Consider the following 20537-nt stretch of genomic DNA (forward strand, 5'->3'; position numbering starts at 1 on the left):
CGGGCTGCCTTGCGGTGGATCAGATCTAATTCTGACACTCTGTCCTACTTCTGGGCTTCGGGGGCTGTGTTTGTATGGAGAGGAGTGTGTGTCTCTTTTGTGCTCTTGCTGGATCTTCAGTGAGTGAATCATTGCTCTCGTTTCAAGCTGTGGAGACAGAGGTTCCTGCCAATGAGGCATCATTCATCCAGGGCATGTGTGGTGTGAGCTGACCTGGCGATTTATGTTCTACCTCAGCAGAAAAACTGTTCCATTTGCGTCTTATTCATTTCATATTGTCCCTAGCTAGTCTAGTGCTAATGCAGACCACATTTTACTCTGTTTACAAGTCTTACTAAGTTTTAGAACATTGCATTTTAATTTAGCTGACTTTGATGTAATGGTCTATGGATGGATGGATGGATAGATGGATCGGTAGATAGATAGTCAGGTAGATAGATAGACATTTGTGTGGTGTGAGATCATATGATGTAGTTATTTTATTCATTTTCATTTATTTTTATTGCTGTGAAAGCCTGTTTCTGCATCAGAGTAAAAAATAAAAACAGTTCTGGTGATTGTGAGACAGAAATAAGAAATAGTCACATTGCAAGATATAAAATAATTTTGTGGGATATAAATCACAACTGGGACATATAAAGGTGCAATTATGAGAAGTAAGCTCACAGTTACCTTTATTTATGTGTTTTTCATTTTGTTTTATTATTTTATTTATTGCTCTTTTTATTTTATTTTATTTTTTTAAGCCTGTTTCTACCTCATGGGAAAAAAAATGGAATTGTGGATCAAAAATAAGAAATAAAGTCACGTTGCAAGATATAGAATTATGTTGTGGAATATAGTGACAACTATGAGAAACAAGCATACAATAATATTTCTATTATATTATATTATTAATTATTTTTACTCTAAGGCAGAAAAAAGTTTTTTTATCAATTAAATCTGTATTTTACTTGATATTTACTGGTTCCTGGTTTGAGATTAGCTCGTTTAATGGTCTGGCGCAGAGCTGATTTTTCTGCTCATTTTTTACTTTTACGTTTTTGGGGTACAGTGGGACTCCCACTAACTTTTTTATTTGACATTAGTGTAGTTTCTCTGTGCCTCTTCTCAGAGCAGAAGTTGGCAGTCTCTATAGAGACTTCTCCTGCCTGAATGTTTGATCTTTCAACCTCATTAGCTTGCTCAAGTCGCAAAGTGAAAGTTTACTCACTGACCGAGTCTCATCTTGTCTCATTTTTGCAGAATTCCCAGTCGTGCTGGGTTCTTTCTCAGCACCGCCGCTGCTTGGGCTGTTCTCAAATCAGATTAACCCGTCTCCATTTTCCACCCGGCACAAACACTCGTGTGCAAGAGCCTTGTTTCTGCACTCAGTCACCCCCTCAAAAAAAATCAATGAGGTCTTTCATTTATTATTCTTCTCCATCTGGAACTATTTTATCATTGATAGGTACATTGTATGCTTTTGCGAACATGCAGTTCTTCCAAAAGCAATATTTGTTTATTTGTTTATGCACCTTTTGTGATGAAAAGCTGCCAGAAGTGGTGATAAATGGAGTATGGGAGTATCGGGGCGTCACATACAACTTTGATGCAAATTTAGATGTTATCTATTTGAAGTGTCACATATTAGTGCCAATGGATAAGATTTAACAGAAACGTTCATCTGAACTGAACATCCCACCATTGTTTGTTAAATTAAGCATCAGCTTGCAGGTGTTTTGGGTAATGGGTGTGTTTGACAGTAGGTGGGATTGTGTGACACTATGTTGGGGGGATCGGTGGACTGTAAGGGTCACTGAAAGAGACTGACCCTGTTCTACAGACTCCTGTCCTCCTGTGTTTGGCTTGGCCTGGTCCAGGGCAGATCGATGATCTGTAAAGTGGATTTGTTATTGCCTTGTTTGCTTTGGCAGGTCTTGAAAGCGTCCGGCTGATTACAGTCCCAGATGTCATTGCACACATTACCGCTCGGCGTTGCTCCTTCTAAAGGCCGTCTCTTTTTTCTTCTTCTCAGGCTGCCTTGCTTCCGACGTTTTATTTGCATTCATACATGTCTGTGCACACTTGGCTGCTTTTAGAATTTAACCATTCAGGTTTTGTTTAAAATCTCATTTTAAGTTGCTTAGCATTGATTCCGTTGCTAGTCCTTGACCCTTCATAGCTCAGGGTGAGTTTCTCGATTGTTTGAGTATTTTCAGATTCAGATACATCATTTTAGATTATGTACTTTTTTAATTTCAGTAATGGATTCTTTATACATTTCTGTCTTGCATCTTTACGTCTTATTCTGTAGCTAAAAGACTCACAGGTTTAATTGACCACATGCAATGTCAGCTGTGTCATTTCTAAATAAATTTGACTAGCCATTTCTGTAAACTCAGTTATTATTTATCCAAAATGTATCAAAATATGTATTACTTATATTAATTATTTAAAATAATAACTGAATTGAAAAAAAAGTCTGTTTAATTGCCCCGACTTAAAAAATTTTTAGTCTCTTTCATTAGTGATTTTCAGGAATTTTTAACAGTGATAACGTAATTATTTTCAAGTGAAGCTGCCATAGAAAAGTTAAGTCAAAGTCATCATTTTCTAGCTGTATATTATCTAGGTTCACTTGTATGTGAGTGTATATATTATGACTAGTTATAGTACAGAATACTGTCTGTCCTAACCGTTAAAAGCACTGCATAAATCTTCTTTTTAGGTAGCAGCAGTAAAAGTGTCGAGCAGATCTGATTTTATTAGCAGCACAAATATGTTTCCATCATTGAAGTGCTTTACAGTGTTAGGTATCCTAAATAATAGTTTTCTTTTTTAGATTAATGTTTTAAACCCGTAGGAGACCTGGACTCCCAAATGAGGAGATTTGAGACAAGTTGGTGAAGGCCTATTTGTCCGGTTGGAACGGCGTGATGTGCCCGGGATAAGCAGCTTTGAGTGCTGGAAGGAGAGAATGAGTGAAGTCCCAGGTGGACGGCTGGATTTGGCCACAATCATCATATCAGATGCTCCTCAGTGGCCTGCAACACACAGTCCTAAACTCACTGACTGATGAGACTTTACTTCTCTCCTCGGTCTCGCCGATAAGATTACTTCCACTTAAGAAGGTTTAGACCTGACAGTGGAGAGGAAATATAACTATGGCTGCATAGTCTGCGTAATAACTCGAAAACGCACAGATTAAAGACACATTAGGCGGTGATTTCTCATTATCAAATGGGATTGTGACAGATTGCACCATGTCCAAATGAAAATCCTCTCTGCCTACTCTCTTAGCTGCCAAAGTGGGCCGTGACCTCTGCCTGGACCCTGGGGACGGCAGGCTGGCTGTTTGGCAGTACGGTTGGTGCTTGTCCTGCGTGGCCCTCGAGTCTGGAGATCAGAGCTGTTATTACTGCGAGGAGGCTCTGCTTCACGCTGCCACATCAGAACGCGGCGGTCCGGCGCTCGGCTCCGCTAAACCTATAATTGAACTTTCGGCACGATGCAGGAAGTGTTTCTAAGTGATTATAAGCAATATGTTTCTCTAAATTAGGCCTTTAATTAGCCCCACAGCTTGTTTTTTCGGCTTCATCTGCAACAGTTTTTTTTGTTGTTTTTTTTAAGTTGGCAGTTTTTGTTAAGAATGCAAAGGGTGAAGTTTTGGCCCTTTTCTTTGAATAACAATGATAAGAGGGTTTGTATCGCTTAGCCGTCCAATGAGAGGAAAGTGAGACTGCTTCCCTCACAGGCACTTGTCAACAACTGCTTTTAAACTCATACTCACACAGTCCCAAACTTGATGTGAACTGTTGTTCACAACCACTGTTCAGTAAGAAAGAAGTATGTTCAATGAGAAAATGTGTAAGATGGGACTTTATTTATTATATGATTTATCAGGGAATTGATTGGATGTTACATGTCAAAATGAGTTCATATTATGCTGAATAATATGTCAAGTCAAGTTACCTTTATTTATATAGCGCTTTTAACAATACAGATTGTGTCAAAGCAACTTTCCAATATCAGAATAGGAAAATAGTGTCAATAATGTAAAATGACAAGATTAAACACTCAATTTTCAGTTAAAGGCATTTCATTATTGAATTCAATGATGTCATTGTCCAGCTCAGTTCAGTTTAAATAGTATCTGTGCAATCATGTAGACGATATCGCTGGAAAATAAGTGTCCCCAACTAAGCAAGTCAGAGGCGACAGCGGCAAGGAACCAAAACTCCATTGGTGACAGAATGAAGAAACCAGGCTCAGTCGGGGGCCAGTTCTCCTCTGGCCAGACGAAACAGTAGTTCAATTCCAACCGCAGCAAAGTCAGATGGTTGTATGTGCTGAATATGTGCTGAAACGATAGCAAAATATCTATCTGTAATATCATCACATTTTCTGACTAAATGTGTAAATATAAATAAAATAATTATTATTATTCATTTATATTTCTGAATTTAATTTCACTAATTTCATTTTTAAATTTAGCCAGAAAATATTATTTATTATTTTATGAAGAACAACAACTACTACTATTTATTATTATAATTATTATTATTAATAAAGAAGAATAAATAAATGAATACATACATAGATACTATTTTGTTTTGCTTGTGTACCATGTGGTGTATCATGTTTGCTCTGACCAAGAGAAAATGTATTTAAAAAATTATTATAAAAATTCTTCTTCTTATTATTATTATTATTATTAATTTATATTATATTCCTGAATAACATTTATTTTAAATTTAGTAAAAAGGTGATGACGATGATGATGATGATGATTACTATTATTATTATTATTATTATTATTATTATAAATGATGATTATTATTAAATACTCTTTGTTTTGCTTATGTCCCACACATAGTTTTCAAGTTTGCTCTGACCAAGAGAAAATGTATTTAAAACTTTGTTTTAAATAAAATATGTATTATTAGTATTATTAGTATTATTAATAATTAATATTATATTTCTAAATAAAATTATTTTCAATTTAGTAAAAAAAAAAAAAATTACTATTATTATTATTATTATAAATGATGATGATTAAATACTCTTAAATTTTTTGCTTATGTTTTGCTTATGTACTATGTGCTGTGTCAGGTTTGCTCTCTAACCAAGATTAAATTATTTAGTTTGTTTGTTTGTTTAATTGTAGGTAGAGTTTAACTTAATTGTAGGTTGTTTACTGTTCTACATTAATGTATGTGTGTTCATTAGTTATTACATTATGGCTTATCCAATCAAATTTAACAGCAAAGAGCTACAGTATCTGTTTTATAAATACAACGTATACAGTTCTTCCCAAACATTATCTGATTTAACCTAGTAGTCCACTTCTGCTCTGTCATTGAAGAGGAGAATCTAGGGTCCTCAGACCTGATGGCCAATCAAGTCATTGTTCCAGTCAGGTGTAACAGTGCTTCCAATCAATCAGATCACTTTCTCCCGTAGTGCGGCCTCTGTGGTGCACATCACCGGTCTGATAGATAATGCCATCTGACAAGGCCAGGGCCCTGTGGACGTGTCTGTGCGAGGGGGGAACTCTACGGCGCTAACCTCCCATCTCACAGCCAGCTGAGACCTCTGTCCTCTGCACGTCTTCACTCTCTCTCTCTCTCTCTCTCTCTCTCTCTTTCTCTCTCTCACTTTCTCTCGTTTTCTCTCCTCCCCCAGTGGTGGACATGAGACAAATTGTTGTCCGTGCGATCCTAACTTAGTTAGCCGGACAAACGCAGGAATCACCGTCGCCATGTCTGTCTGAGCGTCCCTCCCCATTACAAATGAGATCACAAAGCCCCCTGAGTGCCCTGAGCGTGACTTTCCTTTTCTGCTCGCATGAGAATATCTAAATAACATGCTGCTATTTAGTCATCATGCGTTAAGGCAACAGTAAACAGAATGCAGCGCGAGTTTATGTTTGTGCTGGGTCATTTCCTGACTGAAAGTGTGAACTATCAAGACCCTCGGAGATGCAAACACTGTAAATAAATGCTGAAAGAGACAGAGAGAGTGTCTTCGGTTTGGACTTGTTGCATGAATGTGAATTCTGGGCAGTAAAATGTATTTGAATGCTTAAGTCGCGCTATAAATGTATACATTTCATTACATAGGCTTAAACTGTAATTAAAATGCTGACCGATAGTGATAAGCCCGTAATTAATTATTTTAATTTTATGGCCTATAGGCCATAAATAACCAGTATTACAAATGCTGTACTGTTTTATCTAAATAAATTTTAAAATAAAATAAATTCTAAAATAGATCCTTTTATATGCTGCAAGTCAGTTTAGGCATCACAAAGCGTAATACATCCTGGTTTCATGTAGACTATTCATTTTTTATGAGTATTTCTATTTGTATTTATATCATGCATGTTTTCCTGTAGTCAGACCAGATGTAGCAGGAATGTTACATTTCAGATTTATTGCATGAACCTAATGCATACTGTATTTGTCCCTGTGTGCATCTTCATTGCTCTGAGGTATTAGAAGTATGTGTGTGTGAGACAGACAGAGAGAGTGAGTACAGGTGTGTGTTTGTGTTATGTGGGGATTAAGGCCATGTCCATCCGTCAACTGCGGGCTGGCAGTCTCAGGCAGTGCGTGGGCTCGGGTTTCCGCCGGCAACAGCGGTCTGATGGATGGGGTCTGCTGGGATGGGCGGTATTGTGATTAATGTGGATACTCACCCCTAGCGCCAGATTTTACGCGTCTCTCATAGATCTGAGAAACACGTTCATGTCCACACACACGGTATGCTCTGACGACACCCTGTCTGTCTGTCTGTTTATCTGTCTGTCCTTCTGTCTGTCAGTCCGCTTGTTTGTCTTTCTCTGTGTCTGTCTATCGTTTGTTCATTTGGTAGTTTATTCATTTGTGGTTTGATAAGTTTGTTTGTTCGTTTAGTAGTTTGTTCATTTGTGATTCGATAGCTTTTGTTTTATTAGTTTGTTTTTTGATAGTTTGTTCGTTTAGTAGTTTGTTCATTTGTGAGCAGTGTTGGGCACGTTACTTTAAAAAAGTAATTAGTTATAGTTACTAGTTACTTCTCACAAATAGTAATTGAGTTAGTAACTGAGTTACATCATTATAAAAGTAACTAATTACCAGGGAAAGTAACTATTGCGTTACTTTTTAAAAAATGTTCAAATGTCAAATAACTTTGGATGCCCCCAATATTAAATATGTTAAATTAATGAAATGGACACTAAAAAGAATAAATTATTATTATAAAACATTGTACATTAATCTACACTATTTATCTACTGACACTTAATATCAGTCAGTCAAGCATTATAATATAATATTATGATAATTTAATATTATATGATGATAGAACTTTAGTAATTAGAATAACCAAGTATGAATGCATATTTGTCATCAATATAAAACGCACTAAGGATTAATGAGCTGCTGGGTTCATGAATATTAATCACGTTGTCTGCGTTCGCTCGAATTGATTTGCTGAAATCAAAACAGGGACGATAATAGGTGAGCGCCAGCCAATAAGATTGTCGTTTGTGCATTAGTTCCGCCCACTACAAGAGAACCCGGCAGTTATTAAAAGCTGAAGAATTCCAATGGAACTTTGTTATTTTGACAGGAAAATACAACAAAGAATATCGTTTATATGTAGCGCATCAATTCTGCATGTTAAGAAAGACTCTCTTGCTCTGTATCTTTCTTTGCGTGCGTGTATGTGAGAGAAAGCGACGGCGAGCGTGGGCTTCACACTAGAGTTTATGGTACGTCAAATACAGCTACACTGCGCATCCATTCAGATGAACTGAAAAATTAAATTCTAATAATATAATATAGTAACGCCACATTTTATTGTCAGTAACGGTAACGGTGCTGTAACGGGGGAAACAGTAATTCGTTTGATTACTCGTTACTGAAAAAAATAACGCCGTTAGTAACGCCGTTTATTTATAACGCCATTATTCCCATCACTGTTTGTGAGTTTATAGTTTGTTTAGTAGTTAGTTTTTTGGTTGTTTGTTTGTTCATTTAGTAATTTGTTCATGTGTGGTTCGATAGTTTGTTTGTTCACTCGTTTAGTAATTTGTTTGTTGGTGGTTTGATGGTTTGTTTGTTCGTTTAGTAGTTTGTTTGTGGTTTGATTGTTTGTTCATTTGTTTAGTAGTTTGTTCGTTTGTGGTTTGATATTGTTTGTTCATTCGTTCGTTTAGTAGTTTGTTCGTTTGTGGTTCGTTCGTTAGTTTGTTCATTTTATTTTTTTCATTTGTTTTCATATTTGTTCATTGGTTCGTTTGATGTTTGTTTGATCTAGAAATCTTCAAACAAAGAGGCTTTTAAAACGTTTTTTCTAAATTTTTAAACAAGACTTTGTCAATCCTTTTACTTCACAAGCTTTGCTATTCTAGTTATGAAATAGTTATATGAATTTGTTCTTTTTATTTCAGTTCATTTTCATTGTAATTCCTAATGTTCAAATTGCTATTCTGCTGTGTAGCCTATATTTACATTTAATTTACATTTAAATTACATTTTAGTAAAATTTAAAAGATTCTTAGTTCAATTCTGAGTAGTGCACAAAAAAATATATATTTTCTAGAAGTCTTTGGAACGATTCATTTTACAAGTCTGAGCACAGTCCAAGTGACTGATTCTCGGAAATTTTCTACAAATATTGCAATTTGCCAACTGTGATTACCGTGAACTCTTGCCATGCTGAAGGTTATTGACAAGAACAGCTTAAATATAAGTATCTGTGTCTATTGTTGTTTTGAGTAAGATTTGATTGTATTTTGAGTGCTGATTGTTGAGTCAAGCCCTTTTTGTTCGTGGATCGGTGCGGCCCCGTAGGGTTTGGCTCCGGCAAGCACGGGAGGGGCTTGATACGTTCCAGCCTGTCAGAGAAATAAATGCACTCAAGTAGCTGTGAAACACATTAGCTTCTCAGCATAAACAAGACGTCTGCCTCATTAAGTTACAGCGTAATACAATACTCTTCCATATCAATTAGGCGTCCCTGCCACTTTGGCTGGTGGAAAACGGCTTCTCGCTCGTTCACTCTCCATCATTAGGCCGCGTTCTGTTTACATGGACTCCATCAGTTTCATTTATTAGAAAAGCCTCGGGACACACCTAATATGCGATCACTGTTTAACTCAGAAGCATATATTACGCTAATGTGCCGAACTCCAGCGTGAGTGGTGAAAGACTCGACCGATCAACACTCGGATGTGTGTATGCAGTGTGTTTGCGTGAGTATGTGTGTGAACCCCGCCGAACAGGGCCATGGAGTGCTCTCTCTCGCCCGAGCTGTCAGAGAGCGGGGCAGTTTGTCAGCAAACACACCCTGCAGGGTCTGCTCTGCGTCAAGCGTATCATTCTCCTTTAATCATTGCCGGGACCGCTGCGCTCTTTATTATTAACGCGGTCCCGCGGCCCCCGATTCGAAGCGAAGGAACGGGAAAGGAGAAACACACAGCAGTGTTGTCCCAAGCGAGGTCACACTTGTTTCTGCCCTCGTTTATTTCCCGGACATCGAGCGAGAACCGCAGAGGCTGCAGCAGCCACGCTATTCGCTAATGCTGATGTTTGATGTTGAGTTATGGGGTTCTGAGGGCTTCTGAGAGCAACTAATGAGAAGAGTGGCTTGAACTTGGAAATGGAGGTGGATGGGACGAGTTCAGCAGCCCCACTCCTGCCTGGAATCGCTCTTAGGGAGGGTAAAGGGAGAAGTGGACCCTATATAAACCAGTGGGCTTGATACTGATGATGCCCTCACCAATCACAACATCACCCCTATTGCTTTAATCATCAATGCAATGGGTTTCTTCTGACATTAGCAAGATAAACACAGCACCTGTGCACTCAATATCAGATGGGGGCTTGTGAAAGCTCCTGTATGTTTTTGCAATCTGACATCGACGCAGACATTCATTTAGTATATAAAACCTTACGCAAACTTCATGATTTTGATTTCTAGTGCTGTATTTCAGGCCTCCTTTACATCTTAGCATTCTACTAAAGTAAGCTTGTTTTTTTTAACCAAATTGATTTACATTCACTCCAAGACTTCCGTCAAAGTGGCATATGATTGTTAGCAGTGTGAAACTTAATTGCATATAATGCACATAGCTGTAATTTAATAATAAAATCATATTTGCATTGATATCTTCAATAAATGTGGTCAAAAACTATTTCAAACCATCTAAAAATGTGTTTTCAGTGATCCGCTTCACTATCCTATCACCTAAAATGCATGTTAATGCCAGATGTAGTGGATGAGTTTTGTGCCTCTTCTCCATCCTATCTCTCAGCGGAATGAATAAGTGTTTTCAAACCATATATAATTAAAGAAGGAGAATACAAAGGGCAGAGCATGTGAATACATAAAAACATAGGCTTCTCTTAATCTATTAAAGGTGTTTGGGAGCCCAGGCAGGACTTTCTAATCCAGATAAGCTTAACGGGTGCATTATGATCCAGCGCTATGATCATTTCACAACCCTTTTTTGTGGAGACACCAGGTCATCATAACTCTTAGCGGCATTATCACGGATTTAACCCTGATTTTTGATCCTCCTCCTGCAGGAAGAGCTGCTTCACACCCATGGAGTGAATAAAGGTGTTTTTATGAATAGGAGACACAATGTCTCTGAATACACTTTCACACTGACAATTTAAAGAGCCGCAGCCAGCGCCACACACGAAGCATTGCTCTCTTGGCTATTAAAGGTTTAAGGCTAATTGTCAGACGGCGCTCTGTTTTTCTAAGTTTGCCGACCTGGCTTTTGAGCGGGGCGGAGAGTGCCGTGGGTGAGTGAGCCGGAATCCATTGTGTGAAAGAGAGCATAAAAGCCCGGTGAGGGTATTGATGGGATTACTCACACTCTCACAGCTAAAGAGCGAGAGTGAAAAGAGAGAGCGAGGGAGTAAATGATTTAAAAGGCAGTGTAATGTAATGAGGATGGGGGCCTTGGAGGTGGGGGGAAAGACTTCCTTATGGCCATCTATCTGACTGCTAATCCTCAGAGCTTACATCTACATTAACACTCACACATCGCCGCTAAACACTTCTGGCAGCTTTTGGGTCCGTATCGCTCTAGCTGTGGTGCGCTCGTCTACAGCGCTGTCAGTCTGGCTTTTAGGAGCCGTTGATGCTGTGTGTGTCTGTATACCGGCGGCACTTTAAAGTGGTCTCTGATTAAGAGCCAGTGAAAGCAGGGTACACACCAAGGAGCTGGAGGGCACTGAAATAAAGCCGGCCTGAGTGCCCAGTGTCGCTCTTATCTGGAGAGTTGGATGGCTTGATCTCTTCAAAGAGGACACTCACTCGAGCACGGCCATAATCAACTGATAATAAAGTTTACTTGACTAACTACAGGCCTCAAATGAATCTGGCCGTGCTGCTTTCCCACTAAAGTTGCCACCAAAATTTTTGTAATCAATTTTATTAGTAGTTATTAGTAGTTAGTTTATTAGTATTTTTTATTTTATTTTATTTTAACTTGTTTTTTTTATTTTTATTTATCTTATTTTATTCAGCTTTTATTTTTAAGTAACTTTGGTGATTTGCCTCCAGATTTAGTAGGATTGTTTTCTTTTCTTTTCTTTTAGTCGGCTTATATGTAATTTTTGTGATTTGCCACCAAATTGTTTTTGTTTTGTTTTGTGTTTGCTCAGCTTTTGTGTAGCTTTTGTGATTTGCCACCAACATTTATTTTATTTTATCAGCTTGTAATTAGTGCATACTGTGTTGATCATGTGGGCACTTCCTGTTCCTGATCCACCTCTCTCTCCCTATCATTTCCTGTCCTCCGTCTACCCTCTTCTAAATAAAAGTGGCAGAAGGCCAGAAAAAGGTGGAGGTCTTCTCGGCAGGGGCAGTTCAAGCAGATGCCTTCTTGGACAAATGACAGCCTGTGATTTACACACTGACCATTTTCCACGAGAAGCCGGTTTGTTTTTAGATACAAATGAGCAACATTACACAAGTCTAACACACTTTCCTGGGGATAATTGCTTGTTAGCTCAATTTCACTTATGGCCCCTTAATAAAACCTAATTGAATTAGCCCCACCTTTGCTGTTCTTTTAGGTGTTTACGCTTCTCTGGTACCCCTTGTAGCCCAGAAACGGGATAATGTGTGTCCCCCGCATGCCTCAGTAAACCTGCCGTAACCCGAGGCTGTCAAGGTGAATGTTCTTTGAACTAAATAAAGAAAATCTCAAAAATGAGATAAGTAGCCTTGCGTTTGCCAACATCTAGGAGATGACTAACCCACATGGGTTTTATGATGATAAAAAAGTTTTTTTTTCTTTTTTCTCCTGCCTGTTAAATGTTAACATCACATCCTCATACCTCAGTGGTTCAGACAGGATTTCCAACTGAAGAATCAAAAGCGAGAGGAACACGCGAGGATCCACGTGGATCCGCTCAGGCCTTTTGTCTCACCCAGAACCTGCGGCAGGCGTTTTATTATTGAATTGGTGAAGCTGAACTCTGACGGGTGTGAATAATGCGGAATGTGGGCTGTGGCGGCTGTCAGCCAGTCGATGAAGAGATCTTCCCTATTGGTGGGGATGAACTTCTGACCCCACATCCTCTGTGCCGTTCTCCTTCAGCTGTTGGGCTGCTTTAAAATAATTCTCACAGACGTACAGCCTCCTAAACTTGTTTAAAACTTTCAGGAGTTTGATGACTCAGACCGAGAAAGAAAGCACTTTGCTCTGGTCAGGTGTTTGCCTTTCTTCTGAACAGGTTGCTGACCAATCAAAGTTTAGGTAATATTTATGTATTTATTTATTTGTTATACTTTTTATCCAGCACAGCTTTTAATCAATAAAATTTGTTTAGAGTACCAGGAGGAGACATTTGTTATGTTTCTATTTCAAATAAATGAATCCTAAAAAAAATAATAATAAATAATTAATAATAAAAAGAAATGTTTCTTCAGCACTAAATCAGCATATTAGAATGATTTCTGAAGGATCATGTGACACTGAAGACTGGAGTAATGGCTGCTGAAAATTCAGCTTTGCCATCACAGTAATAAATGACATTTTAAAATATATTGCAAATAAAAAAAACAGTTCTTTTTAATAACACTTTACAATATTACTGTTATCATTGTATTTTTAATCAAATAAATGCAGCCTGGCCAGGCTTTAAAAAAAAAAAACTTACTGACCCCAAACTTTTGAACAGGCAGTATGTGTATGTATGTATATGTATATGTATATGTATATGTATATGTATATGTATATGTATATGTATATGTATATGTATATATATATATATATATATATATATATATATATATATATATATTTATATATTTATATTTATATATGGAATTAGTGAAATAAATCAACTTTTGATGATATTCTAATTATATGACCAGCACCTGTATGTATGTATGTATGTATGTATGTGTATATATATATATATATATATATATATATATATATATATATATATACAGGTGCTGGTCATATAATTAGAATATCATCAAAAGTTGATTTATTTCACTAATTCCATTCAAAAAGTGAAACTTGTATATTATATTCATTCATTACACACAGACTGATATATTTCAAATGTTTATTTCTTTTAATTTTGATGATTAGAGCTTACAGCTCATGAAAGTCAAAAATCAGTATCTCAAAATATTAGAATATTTACATTTGAGTTTGTATAACTGACCATCCCTACAGTATAAATTCTGGGTATCTCTTGTTCTTTGAAACCACAATAATGGGGAAGACTGCTGACTTGGCAATGATCCAGAAGACGAACATTGACACCCTCCACAAAGAGGGTAAGTCACAGAAGGTGAAGGTGGCTGTTTACAGAGTGCTGTATTAAAGCATATTAAATGCAAAGTTGACTGGAAGGAAGAATTTGGGTAGGAAAAGGTGCACAAGCAACAGGGATGACCGCAAGCTTGAGAATACAGTCAAGCAAAGCCGATTCAAACACTTGGGAGAGCTTCACAAGGAGAGAACTGAAGCTGGAGTGCATCAAGAGTCACCACGCTCAGACGTCTTCAGGAAAAGGGCTACCAAGCCACTTCTGAACCAGAGACAACATTAGAAGCATCTTACCTGGGCTGTGGAGAAAAAGAACTGGACTGTTGCTCAGTGGTCCAAAGTCCTCTTTTCAGATGAAAGTAAATTTTACATTTCATTTGGAAATCAAGGTCCCAGAGTCTGAAGGAAGAGTGGAGAGGCACAGAATCCATGTTGCTTGAAGTCCAGTGTGAAGTTTCCGCAGTCAGTGATGATTTGATTGTCATCTGCTGGTGTTGGTCCACTGTGTTTTCTGAAGTCCACAGTCAACGCAGCCATCTACCAGGAAATTTTAGAGCAGTTCATGCTTCCTTCTGTTGACAAGCTTTATGGAGATGCTGATTTCATTTTCCAGCAGGACTTGGCACCTGCCCACACTACCAAAGGTACCAAAAGCTGGTTCAATGACCATAGTGTTACTGTGCTTGATTGGCCAGCAAACTCGCCTGACCTGAACCCCATAGAGAATCTATGGGGTATTGTCAAGAGGAAGATGAGGGACACCAGACCCAACAATGCAGATGAGCTGAAGGCCACTATCAGAGCAACCTGGGCTCTCATAACACCTGAGCAGTGCCACAGACTGATCGACTCCATGCCACGCCGCATTGCTGCAGTAATTCAGGCAAAAGGAGCCCCAACTAAGTATTGAGTGCTGTACATGCTCATACTTTTCATTTTCATACTTTTCAGTTGGCCAAGATTTCTAAAAATCCTTTCTTTGTATTGGTCTTAAGTAATATTCTAATATTTTGAGATACTGATTTTTGACTTTCATGAGCTGTAAGCTCTAATCATCAAAATTAAAAGAAATAAACATTTGAAATATATCAGTCTGTGTGTAATGAATGAATATAATATACAAGTTTCACTTTTGAATGGAATTAATGAAATAAATCAACTTTTGATGATATTCTAATTATATGACCAGCACCTGTATATATATTTATATTTATATTATATATATATATATATATATATATATATATATATATATATAATATATACGATATCGGCTATAGAGATTATTATCACTATTAATACTTAAAAATACAAAAATTCAATATATATAGTGTATGTATTGATTCCATTTCCTTTTGTTGATCATTTTAATTCATATAGTTTATTTTTTAGTTATTTGTTAAGCAAATTTTTGTTCAAATTTATTATTTTATTGATTTGATTGAAAGTTGATTTCTGTACTCATTTTTTGGTATTATAAAATATCAAAATCCCATAAAAGACCAAAGTGCTGTTCAGTATGTGCTTTAGTATCTTTAGTATTTTAGAACAGTTGATTGTGGGCGGCAGGTATGGTTGCCACTCCCACTCTGCCTGCAGGAAGTTGCTTTGATGGCAGGCCTGTTGACTTGGGCGATCTCAGTGCTTTGAGGAGTCAATGGCAGACACAGGACAAACAGCTTTTTATGAAGTGGTATGAAGTTATCTGCTGTCTGTGAGTCTGGCCGGGCTGGTGTTTTACAGCAGATAACGGCAGGCCTCTTGCCTTCCTATCAGCGCTGCGCCACCGGCCGCCCGCGCTCCTCTCTCGCCCGCGCATTAGCGCCTGTCAGAGGCCTCGAGTGTGGCTGAAGGTTTGCAGGGGAGGCCAGACAAGGCCAGATAGCCGTTGGCCTGCAGATCAAAGGGTCTCCCTACAGGCCGTTCAGATAAAGCAGCTGTATTTCATGCGGCAGGTATCTATAACAGAAAGACACCACTGTCTGAAATGCAGCATCACGGGACAAACTGCACTTCGCAATATCTCTTTTATTGGCCTAGGCGCTTATTGCTGGAAAAAATGAGCCCAGTGTTTTTGTTTGAAGTCATATTGGCCCACAGTGGTGTTTTTCAGGGGTCAGTCATTTCCTCTTTGCTATCCCAGTCAGAGGAAGGCAGGGGGGGTCGCATGGGGCTTGAACTGCTATGTGTGCCAGATGAAACACAGATAGCTGTTTATGACCTCCGAGTTACACCAGCGTAGACATAGAAACTTTTCATGTTCATTATGTATTATGACTTCAATGAGACATACAGAATTGAAACGTTTTCAAGTCAGTACGGTGTGATTTTGGTATGATCATCGTCATAAATTTGATAAGCAACAATAAATAAAGGACAGAAAAAATTGCAGTTTGCAATGATAAAATGTACTCCTAATGAGCTTTAATGCATTGTGAATCAAAATTGTGGTTTGAAGTGTTGTTCTTCTCTCTGTTTTTTTCTCTGGCAGGCATGTTTGACCGCAGCGTCACCCTGCTGGAGGTGTGTGGCAGCTGGCCTGAGAGTTTCGGACTGCGTCACATGTCCTCTGTGGAAGCCACGGAAGAGGGCCTGAAGGAGAGGCTGGCAGATGCAATGTCAGAGTCGCCCAGCAGAGACATTGTGGGCTCTGGGACAGGTGAGCACAAACCCTGTCATTAATGGTATTATACACATCTTATAGGCAATGGATGTCAGCTAACATACCATTAAAAGCAACAGTTAATGTCACAGATTTAAAAGGATCGTTCTCACAAAAATCATTTTTGTTTTTGCAAATTTGTATGACTTTCGTAAAAAGTAATGTTTCAAATGTTTTGGTCCATATAATGAAAGTCATTGGGGCCCAGAAAAACATTGGGCACCACTGAATTTCTTTGTATGGACATATTTATTTTATGTGATGTTCAAAAGTAGAATATGTATTGATAATTAAGATAAAACTGGCATAAAACTGCCACTGGGGTGTTACCCTTTGAAAAAGTACTTTAGGTGCTGATATGTATTTTTAAAGTACTAATACGTACCATTTAAGGGTAAATAAGGAACAAAGATGTACCTTTTTGCTTTTGTATCTTAGGGTACCCCCTATTGCCAGATTTGTACCTTTTTTTCTGAGAGTGTATAGAAAAAAACAAACATTATTTTTTCTTTTTTTGTTAAAGACCTACCAAATGAACATCAGTCAAGTTTGTTCTTCTCATTAGTAGCTCATTAAGCTCAAAAGCAAACCAGCTCCCTCAGAAGTTAATATGGTAAACCCTATTTTGTTCGATTTGCTCTTGCTAATTCCTCCAGTGACTAGGGGAATCAGTTATGTCTCCTCAATCCTGTTTGAATTACACAGAGATAAGAATATGTCCTGGTGTATTTACGTGATTTCTCGTACAGATCTTGGAAAAGACACATTTCAGAGGTTTTACAATAACAAATTAGGTCATTCGCATTGAGGCGGCCGAGCGAAGCGAAATGAGGGGGGAAATTGCCACTCTTGACAATCCAAATGTTTAACTCATTTAGGAAGCTGCTGCTCTCTGGCCCTCCCCCTCGTCTGAACAAGACTTTCTTTGATATCTGGAGAAAGATGGAGGTTGGATCCTGGACGCCGCTGCTTGGAGCAGCGAGGTCACAAGGCCCTAATGCATTTAGCATCGACTGGCCCTCTCTCGTAGCGCGTCTATTAGGCACTAATTTGATTTGTACCTATTCATTTGCAGTCCCTGCAGCAGCACCGAGTTGGCCCTCTCCATAATTGGTTCTGTCTCTATTTTTGCATCATTAGATTAAGCCCGACTCCCGGACACTTGTAGTCTGCGCTTGTCCGTCCATTTATACAGCCTAATGTAACACAAAATTCATTACTGATCACATTACTCTCAACTTTTGGCCCCACGGGCTGGCGGATGAATGTAACGTTAAGCATCTCCTGAAGCTGGAAACCCAGAGTACGGACGAAAAATGGATTGCGCCGAGAGGCTCTAAATAAACAGGACGGTGGCTGGGGACAGGGTGCTGGAGCCTCTGATGAACACTAGCCATCCGTTATGTCAGTCTGTGTCTTTTTCACCCAGACGTCCGGCTGCAGTTAAGAATCGGTGCCAGACTTTAAGAGTTCGAGCCATTCCCATTTGGGTCTTTGTTGAAGGTATCGACTAATGTGGCAATAAGTGCTGAGAGTAACGGCCGAATATTGGTAATTACCCTATAGTCATCCAGAGTACCCTCTTCATTTGTTGTCATGGGTCGTGTCTGGGTTGTGTCTAGATGGTAACTGCTGTTCTGTGAAAAGTCTTGCAGGATTCAAAATACAGTGTGTTTGTATGTTGCAGCAACTCGCTGATTAAAATTACAATTAATTTAAATAAATACATAAATACCTTACTGATCTCAAACCTTTGAACAGTAATGGATTGATTGATTGATTGATAGATAGATAGATACTGTGTGACTTAGGTAAATAATAATATTTATTTATTTTCCCACAATAACTATTTTGGTCTCTAAACTCCATGGACCCCAATTTCAACCTCTTTTCTAGTGTGTTAGTGCCATAATTTTATTCTTAGACTTTTCACAGATCGAGATTTGCCATTTAAACACGACTTTACAGCTGGTGTGGGATTTATCTGATCGGTTGTAAAGCAGTGTGCGATTGTGTCGTTGAGCTGTGGGTGAGCCAGTGCATCTGCGTATGTAATACCTGAGCAGCTTTCTTTGTAGTTGTGGGACGCCCCGTTTAATAAGGCAGGTTCAGCCGGGAGCCTCTTTGAAGGGTCAAAAGCAGATGGTTTGACACTTAGCATCTCCTCACGCACAGGCGCTTCTTCAGAAGACGATTGTAGCGTCAGGGGACATCTCAGACTCTTCTTCTTCTACTTTATCAGTCGCTAACTACTTCTCCATGTTTCATTCCATCTGTCCCCTTCCTCCAGTCCACAGATTTTGCATTCTTGCGTAGTTTAACATCAATGAAATTGGAAAACTGAGAACTGGGAATTTCCTTTCGTGCAGGTGATAGAGAGCGAACGCAAGACTCCCAGTTTACCGTCACACAAGGAATGTGAGAGAAAACTCTTGAAATGCAGTCATCTTAAAATTAGATTTTGGCTGGCGGCATAATATTGCAAATTGGATTTTTGTCATTGGTGCTAACCTAACGTAAATTCCATTTAAGCAGGGAGAAGAGGACAGGGCTCAACCCTGTCAAGCGCGGTGTCCTTTCCCACACCTCCACTGCCAGTGTTTACTGAGGTTACGCACAGGGATTATGTCTCTGTCATTCCTCATTACTCCAGCCTCCCCAAAAAAACACATTTATATCTATTTCCCTGTTAAGCCTACAGTACTGAGTGCACGCTCTCAAATCCCTATCCCCCTTCAGCCTTACAGAGCTCTCAGAAAGACATGACTCTTAAAAATTTGATAATGCTAATACACTGTCTATCTTTAAACAAAATGCTGCAACAAGAACATTTTTCTCATGTTTGATTTATTTTAGTGAATCGGTTCATTTGGTTCACAGTTCAAATCAGATAATGCTGTCACCCAACTTAAGATTCCCAATGTACATCTAGTAGTGATGTAGTCATGACTTGATATAGCAATGCTAAAATGTTGTTTAAGTTTCTTCGTTGATATAGAGATTTGAATGCATGCTTGTATGTTTTGTGTGGTTGATTAGCCCAGTACTGTGATTACGGAAAGGTTTTACAGTAATTGTGAATGGCGGTGTGAAATTGGAAAGGATTCTCCTTTGTTGCCTACTGAACCAAATATATGTGTTCTTTTAAAATTATTAAGGCCGATGGGTTTTTGTGCACTTGAAGGAGAGCCCACACTGTCGTAGCCGGACATGCCACAATAGCTTCATTGTGAAGAGGATGTTAGCGACAGCTCTCAAGCACCCTCTCTTTCTTTCTTCCTCTTCGTCCTTGAGTGTTCAGTTCGTCACCCTCAGGGCAGAGCTTTACTGTTACAGCAACACACGTACATACACTCTCTAAAACACACATACACAACACCTTTATACATATATATATATATATATATATATATATATATATATATACACACACTTCAATGTGGTTAGATTTTTTTGTAATAATTTATAGTGTTGCTAACTGCTTATTCAGCTTGACTGTAGTTGAACTATTTTCATTTATGAATATCTAGTTGCTCATTAAACTACAGTTTTGAAGTAGCTTCCCAACACTGAAACATTCACATGTCTGGCCCTTAAACAGTCATGCATGGCAGCTGGTAAAAGAAAGAACACATGTGCACGAGCATAGTTTTCCCGACATAAATGGACACTTGCATGCTGTGACCACCACTGAGCTGACTGAACTGTGACCGGCTGAACTTACGATGATTAGAGCTTTTGTCACGAAACTAGGAACAATGCACTTACATCCGCCAGTAACACTCGTCTGTACATACTTCTCCGATGGCTAGACACTCCAGGGCGCCAAAAATCTGTCTTCCTCTCGATTGGCTGTTAGCACTCATGAAAGAAGCAGGATGTTTGTTTTCCAACCTCTCCAAAGCCATCAAAACATTCATCACTCGATATTTTAGCCTTTGCATACTAGTTGTCACAGTTTTAGTTTATAAAATTGTCAGGTGCTGTTTGAACTGTTTCTTTTTATGATTGAGTTAATTGTCTGACCAGAATTGGTTATTAGTTGGCTCTCAAGGAATCTACGTGCAGAACTTCACAGAAAGTTGCTCAGGTTTC

At 38.5% G+C, this 20537-nt stretch overlaps 1 protein-coding gene across 4 annotated transcripts in view; it reads left to right on the plus strand.

Moving 5' to 3' along the window:
- Positions 1-20537, plus strand: part of bcas3 (BCAS3 microtubule associated cell migration factor) — a 241720-nt gene that overhangs the window by 208894 nt on the left and 12289 nt on the right. For all 4 annotated transcript variants that reach the window (XM_058745647.1, XM_058745646.1, XM_058745645.1 and 1 more), the window contains exon 23: positions 16272-16439. In XM_058745647.1, the coding sequence (XP_058601630.1) occupies positions 16272-16439 (168 nt within the window). The remainder of the gene's footprint in view (positions 1-16271; positions 16440-20537) is intronic.

Source organism: Onychostoma macrolepis, chromosome 15 (assembly GCF_012432095.1).
Source record: "Onychostoma macrolepis isolate SWU-2019 chromosome 15, ASM1243209v1, whole genome shotgun sequence".
Lineage (NCBI taxonomy): Eukaryota > Metazoa > Chordata > Actinopteri > Cypriniformes > Cyprinidae > Onychostoma > Onychostoma macrolepis.